The sequence below is a fragment of the Leptodactylus fuscus genome, chromosome 10 (assembly GCF_031893055.1).
Source record: "Leptodactylus fuscus isolate aLepFus1 chromosome 10, aLepFus1.hap2, whole genome shotgun sequence".
Lineage (NCBI taxonomy): Eukaryota > Metazoa > Chordata > Amphibia > Anura > Leptodactylidae > Leptodactylus > Leptodactylus fuscus.
In genome coordinates, this window is record NC_134274.1 from 66,589,688 (window position 1) to 66,598,169 (window position 8,482).

At 40.0% G+C, this 8,482-nt stretch overlaps 1 protein-coding gene across 2 annotated transcripts in view; it reads left to right on the forward strand.

Annotated features, from left to right (window-relative positions):
* The window catches only part of MTG1 (mitochondrial ribosome associated GTPase 1), a 28,684-nt gene extending 22,640 nt beyond the window's left edge, over nucleotides 1-6,044 (forward strand). For both annotated transcript variants that reach the window (XM_075257796.1, XM_075257797.1), the window contains 3 exons: nucleotides 1,725-1,806; nucleotides 2,926-3,038; nucleotides 5,668-6,044. In XM_075257796.1, the coding sequence (XP_075113897.1) occupies nucleotides 1,725-1,806; nucleotides 2,926-3,038; nucleotides 5,668-5,765 (293 nt within the window). In that variant the 3' untranslated portion in view covers nucleotides 5,766-6,044. The remainder of the gene's footprint in view (nucleotides 1-1,724; nucleotides 1,807-2,925; nucleotides 3,039-5,667) is intronic.
* Nucleotides 6,045-8,482: the final 2,438 nt, after the last annotated feature.

Below are 8,482 nucleotides of genomic sequence, written 5' to 3' on the forward strand. Positions count from 1 at the left end.
AATAGCCATGCTGATAGAGCCCCTTTAAGGTCACATGGTTGGATGGTGGCCATCTTAAAGGGATTCTACCATTAAAACATTTTTTTTTGTGGATAAGACGTCGGAATAGCCTTTAGAAAGGCTATTCGTCTCTTACCTTTAGACGTGGTCTCCGACACTCCATTCCTTAGAAATACCGTTTTTTACCGGTATGCAAATGAGTTCTCCTGCAGTGATGGGGGTGGGCTCCAGCGCTCAAACAGCGATGAGGGCGTCCCCGCCGCTGCCAGAGAAGTGTCTCCAAGCACCGCCTCCTTCTTCGTCCGCCGCATCATCTTCAATGTCTTCTTCCGGCGTAGGCTCGTAACTTCTAGCAGAGCAGACTGCACAGGTCATGGAAAAATGGCCGCTTGAGCAGGATTGTTAGCGGCCATTTTCCCATGGCCTGTGCACCTGCGCAGTCTGCTCTGCTCTGCTAGGTTACGAGCCTGCGCCGGTAGAAGACTTTGAACATGAAGCGGCGGACGAATATTGAATTCCAGCATTACCGATGAACTTGTAAGTCATTTTCAGCCAGATGTCCGGATACTTTTGATCACATAGTGTATCATCTTGTACTGACAGTGCAGCTGGGGCAGATACTAGCAAAGGTGACAGTGCACTAAATTCTTTACACTATTAGGGTAATTTCAGATGGCGTTTTTTGGATTGGAGGCTGAGGCGGTTCCGATCCAAAAACCGGGTAGCCGCAACTGAAAGCCGGTGCACTGCACTGGCATCCAGCTGCGCACTCTGCTCTGGATTAGGCCCAATGAATGGATCTAGTCTGGAGGAGGGAGTGTCCTCAGGCCGAATCGTGAGGCGACTCGGCCTGAAGAATGAGCACCTTCCGGAAAAAAAGACCTGAGTGGCTCACATTGATTTCAGTGGGAGTCGTCTTTTTGGTCAGGGTTTTGAAGTGGATACGGCCTCCAAACCCTGACCAAAAAACTGTGTGTAAACTTACCCATAGCATTCCAGCGGTGTATAACACAGCCAATGTGAAATTGTAGTGTCTCACTCAAGTGATGTACAAAGTAGATTAAGATCTAGAGACAGAAAATTTAATGTTAAAGAAGTGTCAAATTTATCAATTGTTGTGTGATGTGATAAATTTAGCACAAATTACAGAAATGGACCCCAGCAAAAATCTGCTACATTTGTATTAAATATGAAGATTTAAAAAAATAAATAAAACTGCAGTGTATAGTTTTGCTTGTAGTTTCTAAATTTCACCCTGATGGCTATTTTTGAAATCTATAAAGTTAAAGGGGCTCTATCAGCAAAATTTTGCTGATAGAGCCCCACATATGCGTGAATAGCCTTTAAAAAGGTTATTCAGGCACCGCTAGTCTTACTTTAAAACCCCCTCCCGTTTTAAAATAAAACTATAAAAACATATATGTAAATCATACCTGACCGTGCACAGTGGGCGGTTATGCACGATCCAACGTCATCTTCTGGAACGCCCTCTGGTCCCGGCTCTTCCCCGGCTTCATCTTCATCTTCTTCTGGCAGTTCAAATCCGATTGGTTGAAATCCGGCGCGTGCACAGTAGCGCTCCCTCCGGAGCTACTGCGCACACTCCGGCGCCATTTTTCTTAATGGCAGTGTGAGCAGTAGCTACCCCCTTTAAGTATAAAGGTCAGGTGTATATACAGTATAACTGTAGGAAATCACATTTTCATAATTATCTATCATTGCAGGAACAATTCTTGATCATTTGGTGGGGGAAGATATAATAGCCGACTATCTCCTTTATACTCTTAATCAGCATCAGCAGCACAGGTAAGATAATGCTGATCTTATGTTTTATCTGTCCCTGGTAACCAAAGCAAGGAACAGTCTGAAAAAAGTGGCAGTCCAGAATAGGCACTGCTACTTTGTTAAAATGAACCTGTGGTGTTGAACATCCACTGTGCATGTGCTCAGGAGTAGCTTATTAAACTGATAAAAAGGTTTTATTTTTCCCCAAGTAGGAAGTCCCTGTTGGACTTATGTCTTTCTCCATCCTAATTGTTATCATTTATAAAGTATATACACATAATACCTATTTTATATGTTTCATTTTTGTTTATTTAATTTTTTTGTCCATCGGCCACCAAAAAAGTGTTACAAAAAGCAAAATGGCATAAATAAAAATGTTAGGTCTTCCCAAAATCTAAGCACTCACACAGTGGGCCTTGGAAAATGACAATCAAAATAATATTATTACAAAAAGAGTTTTTACTTTGCAAAAGTAGTAAAACATGCAGATTTGGTATCAGTTTACTTGTATTGACCCAGTGAATAAATGTATTTCTTAATTTAAGTCACAAAGTGAATGGCACAAAATTTATAGCACAAAAAAGGCAGTGGCAAAATTCCTTCCCAAAAATAGTTAATAAGTTAATGAGTGAGGTATACCTACCCGAAAATAGTGCCATTAAGATTGCTTATGTTGACATTTTTATTGTTTTTCTTTATGTTCAGCATTTATACCAGGAATGTATCCATAATCCCCTCTTCACACAGTGGATGCCACAACAATGTCATTTTGGCTTCCATATGGGCTAGTATGCATTGGAGACTGCTCTTTCCAGTACAGTGGGCTACTGGTAGTCCCAGAGTGTCCTTTTTGCTTTTAGATTTAGCAATGTAAGGCTAAATTCATATATGCACTAGGCTATGCTTTGTTTTGGTCCATTGGAGGACCAGAACAACAGACAGACTGCTAAAATTAAAAACTATAATGGAGTCCATTGGATTTCCGTTGTTCTTAACAAGAAAGCGGTGGACAAAAAAACTTTTGGTGCAGGACTTTTTCGTCTGCGGATTTAAGGCAGACACTGCCACTGAGTTGATGTAGATGTGAACTTAGCCTGATTGTGATCTCTGAATATTTCTAAAAACACATTTGTTCATCAGATATGTGGAACAATATGAGCTTGAAGGACCCTGCTCAAACATAGAGACCCTGCTCAAAAAGATTGCCCTTAAGCTGGGAAAGACACAGAGAGTGAAGGCCATAACTGGTGTTGGTAAGTATTCAGATTACGGCATGATCACGTTAGTATCGGTTCATTTTCCTTCTTTCATGACCACACACATTTTCTTTTTTTATTTCTACATGTATTTTTGAGCACTACTACATTCTCAGGTTTATTCAAATTATTTTGTGTTTTTTTTAGTGATACATGGAGCTTTATTTTTGTGATCCTTTTATTTTTGCTTGTTTATTTTTTTTTTCTTTTTAACCCCTATTCGCGTGTATGTCTGTCCGAGTGCATGTAACCAAGTATGGCCGCACTAGCTGCCCAGTCTGTGCTGTTTCATGCAGCAGGGATCCGGCAGCATTGCCCGTGATTAGAGATGACCCCATCCGCTGTGGTGCGATCTCAAGGCTCCCAGCCCCGCCATAGTATTGTAACTACTGAAGCCTACCTACAGCAGGATTCAACAGTTACATAGGGAATTTGCTATAGATTGCAGTACAGTAGTATTGCAGTCTATGGCAGAGCTGATCTGAAGATCACATATTCAAGCTCCCTAGGGAAGGGGGCCAAAAAAAAAAAAAGTTTTAAAAAATATTTAAAAAGAAAACCTAAACCCTTAAATCACATATAAATGTAAACATAAACACATTAGACACCTCTAAGTCCAAAAATACCCAAACTATTAAAATATAAAAACATTTGTCCTATATGGTAAATGCCGTAGTAGGAATAAAATTCCAAAATGGCTGATTTGGCTTTTTTTTTTTTTTTTTTTGGCTGAATTGCCTCCCTTAAAAAAATGAACTAAAAAGTGATCAAAACATCATACATTCCTCAACATGGTATCTAGAAGAACTACATATTGTCCCGCACAAAAAAGACACCTCACACGGTTTCATACACTTAAATATAAAAAAGTTGCAGGTGTCAAAATATGGTGATCGAGTGGAATTTTTTTTCTTCAAAGTTTATAGTTTTTGTAATGTTATTAAAACATGGAAAAAAAACCTATACAAATTTGGTATCACTGTGATCGTACTAACCCAGAGACAAAAGCAAACATAACATTTGTACCACTAAGTGTAAGCTGTAAAAACCCGTAATAAAATGACGGTACTGAATTTTTCTCAATTCCACCTCATTCTGAATTTTTTTTTCCTGCTTCTCAGTACATTGTACAAAAAAAATAAATGGTACCAATGGAACTTGTCACGCAAAAATCAAGCCCCCAAAACAGAAAAATGAAAAATTTACAGTGGCCAAGCCACAAGATTCAAATGAATGGGAGCTGAGTTGCAATGGTGCAGTTAACTGAAGAATAGCTGATCAGTGCGGGATTCCAGTGTTGGACTTCTGCTGATCACAAATGAATGCCCTATCCTACGTATAAACTATTCATTTTCAGCTTTGGATAACACCTTTAATGCTGTTCACATAAAACGCTCTTAAAGGAGTTGTGCAGTAGGAAAAATAATCTGTGCCATTGTATCTGATATGTAAAACGATTGTACTTACTAATATACGGTACTTTATTGATCAAATATCCACTGACGTCCCGCTATCAGGCTCCTCCCTGTCTTTGTCTCAACACAGATCTTCCTGTCCTGTATCTGTCTATTCTATGTGCTGGAAGAAACCTGGCAGACTGGCTTACTTCATTAACTTTGCCAGCCTCCTTTTCCTTCACAGCGGATATAGAGATTGAAAAGGGCCTGGAGTAGTGATAAGAATGAACCAGATAGCTGTCTTTCTTCCAGCATGCCACTAACAGTGGGATATCAGTGGATGTCTAACAAGTACTATCATTTTACTTTTCATATGCAGCATAGTTTATTTCTTGCTGAGCAACTTACAGTATATACTCGAGTATAAGCTGACCCCTCTAATTTAACCACAAAAAAACTGGGAAAACGTATTAACTCGCGTATAAGCCTAGGGGGGGAAAATGCAGCAGCTACTGGAAAATTTCAAAAATTAAAATGGTTTTTGGGTGCAGTAGTTGCTGGGTGCTGGGAAAAGGGGGGGGGGTGTTGGTTGTCTGCCCCTTCCCTGAGCTTAAGGACTAGGAGCCCCACCCCCCTCCGTGGAATTCAGTCTGGCTGACTATAGGGTATCTGCAGTGCTCCTATTAACCCCTTCCTGACGGCACAGGAGCACTGCAGATCCTATATTCAGTAGACCGGGCAGTGTCAGACACAGGATACCTAATGTGTTTGTGTTTCACAGTAATTTTCTACTTTTATATGTATTCTAGGGAAAGGAGGGATTTAGAACTTTTATTTATTTTATTTTTTTATTATTTTTAAAGCTTTTTTTTTTCACTATTTTATGGGAGATTCTATACATTACTATTGCGGCTGGTCATAGACCCCCCCCCCCAAATAAAATAAAATAAAATTTTATTTTGCTTGACTCGGGTATAAGCCGAGGGGGGATTTTTCAGCACAAAAGCTGTGCTTAAAAATTCGGCTTATACTCGAGTATATACGGTAGTGATTTTTTTTTTTTTTTGTATACAAAATGGGACAAGATCATAAAGAAACATATACTATGCAGTTGGTTTGTATTTTTTGTGACAATCTCAATATATTTTTAGGTATGTATTGGGTCTTTGTTTTGGATTTTTTGAAATAAAACTATTATTTTTTTCCTTTTTGTGATGGTGTGTCTTTAGGAAATGTGAATATTACAGTACCAAATTACTCGGCTGCTGCTTATGACTTCATTCGATGTTTTCGCAAAGGGGATTTGGGAAGGGTGACTTTGGACTAATGAGGAAGATGTAAAATAAATAACTGGAATTCATGCAGCAATAACCAAGAAGAAAACTACACACTTTTTTGGACTGAGTAAAGTTGAGATACTCTTTGGAAACTGGACTCTGAAAACAATAGAAACATATTTTCTGTTTGAAGGCTATTTGCTGTCAAGGGAGTTATACAATGTATTTTGATGAACAAAATGGGTCTTGTATACAGAAGACATATTTTTTGTAAAAGAGAATTCTCCATAAACTTAAAATATATGAAAAAAATAAAATAAAATGGAAATTTAAAGTGCCGTAAAATGTTTTTGTATATAGGACATTTCTGTGGATTTACCCATGACTCCATTGCAGGGTGCTCATGCAAACCAACATGACATCTGGAAGCCTTAAGAAAAGACACCAGGCCTACCATGTTTATCATAGAGTTTAGCAGATCATGTTGCGAAGTCACCAGAGATGTAAAGTTGAAGATGGAGCTGATGCAAGTTCTGACAAGCCTCGGTTGCACTTCATACTTATTTGATTGAGTGTACTTATCATAGGGTCCACTGCAAGGTACTAGGGTTTATCCAGTATCTATTTCCATGCTGACTGACTTCATTTACTGTTAAAGGGGTATTCCCATGACGCTTGTTCACTAACCTGAAGGCTGTTGTGCTCTCTTCACTTCCTGCTTTTCTCGGCACATAGGTGGGCGGGGTTTCACTTGCACGGGATTGGTTGTAAATGAATTACCACAGTGTGAAGCTGATGTAGCAGAGCTGAATTTGAGTCAGTTTGCATTACATACAGAGGTAACGGTAACGGACTCCTTATCTCAGCCCTTATCAGCCAAATTCAATTAAACTGACTGATAAGAGCTCAGAAATCCCGGAGCTCTCACCTCCCCTATCTGAGAAGCCCTGCTACTTATCAGACACAAACAGCTCAGAGCTGCTCCCAGCCCCTCCTTCCCCCCTGAGAGCAGGCAGCTACATCACTTGACAAATGAGCAGATAATCCCAAGGGCCATAGAAACGGAGTGTAAGCAATGAAGTGAATAAATTAAGATAGCAGCCAAACAAAGCAGTTTTGATAAAGCAATGCATTTAGGAAAAGGCTTAAATCCACATAAACTAGCAGTATAGATAGGATCCTTGTGATGGGACAACCCCTTTAAACAGCAGTTATATCCTAGAACACAGGTGCCAGTGCCCCAGGATCGCATCTGCCATGAAACAACCTGAGGGGGCCATATACTCTGTGGGCACCATATTATGTGTTGACTGCTAGTAAACCACATTATGCGACATCACTTTTTTCTGTCTTTGGCCGGAAGGCCCCAGCACTCTCTAGCTGTGGAGTACCGTGGATCTTTTAGCCTAAGACAAAACAAACAGCTATAGGGGTCATAGTGGTCGCCTCCATGAACCAAGACCTTAAATCAGGGGGCCTCATAGGTCTCCTCGCCACACTGCTGTCGTCAGGTGTACAGAATTTTTAAGGAGACTTCTTTTAATGTCCTTTTGGCTATACTGTCTCTCGCTCTATGGTGCTACTATTACCTATGGGGGGATTGTTACCTGTAGGGGTGAGATAATTAGGACGCTATTACATGTGTGTATTAACAATGTTAACATCAGCGTTATGGTTGCCTTCAATGGGAAAATGTATCTGCACATAACTGGCATAGCTACATATATGCAGTTGTAGAATTATTAACAGCCCTGAGCATAAGGCTGATGTGGTCCTTGGGAAAAAATGAATTTGACAGCCTTGAACGTTACTGCACATAGTTATGAACAGGCCTTTGTTTACACTGTTATTGCAGCTTCTGTTTTTGCAGTAACCATGACATGTAATGATAAGTTTTATAATTATCCCGTTGACTAAAGGGCCATATGGGTTCTAATTTCTTTATTAGTTTTTGGATTAAATAGCCTTTCTAATGGAACAGACCGGAGGTTAAATATAAAATTCTGCAGCACTGTGGAGAGGTTTGTGAGTGAGTGTGGTAAGATTATAGGCATCAGTGTAGCAACTGGACAGAAAAAATGCATTAGTATGGAACAGTATGAAAATGGTGGATTTTGTAGACGTTTTTAAAGGGGTATTCCCATGACGCTTGTTCACTAACCTGCAGGCTGTTGTGCTCTCTTCACTTCCTGCTTTTCTCAGCACATAGGTGAGCGGGGTTTCACTTGCACGGGATTGGTTGTAAATGATTTCCACAGTTTGAAGCTGATGTAGCAGAGCTGAATTTGAGTCAGTTTGCATTACATACAGAGGTAACGGACTCCCTATCTCAGCCCTTATCAGCCAAATTCAATTAAACCAACTGATAAGAGCTCAGAAATCCCGGAGCTCTCACCTCCCCTATCTGAGAAGATCTGCTACTTAAAAGACACAAACAGCTCAGAGCTGCTCCCAGCCCCTCCTTCCCCCCTGAGAGCAGGCAGCTACATCACTTAACAAATGAGCAGATATGAGACATAGAAACAGAGTGTAAACAATGAAGTGAATAAATTAAATGGGTTGTCCCATCACAAGGATCCTATCTATACTGTTAGTTTATGTGGATTTAAGATTTTTCCTAAATACATTGCTTTATCAAAACTGCTTTGTTTGGCCGCTATCTTAATTTATTCACTTCATTGTTTACACTCCGTTTCTATGGCCCTTGGGATTATCTGCTCATTTGTCAAATGATGTAGCTGCCTGCTCTCGGGGGGGAGGGAGGGGC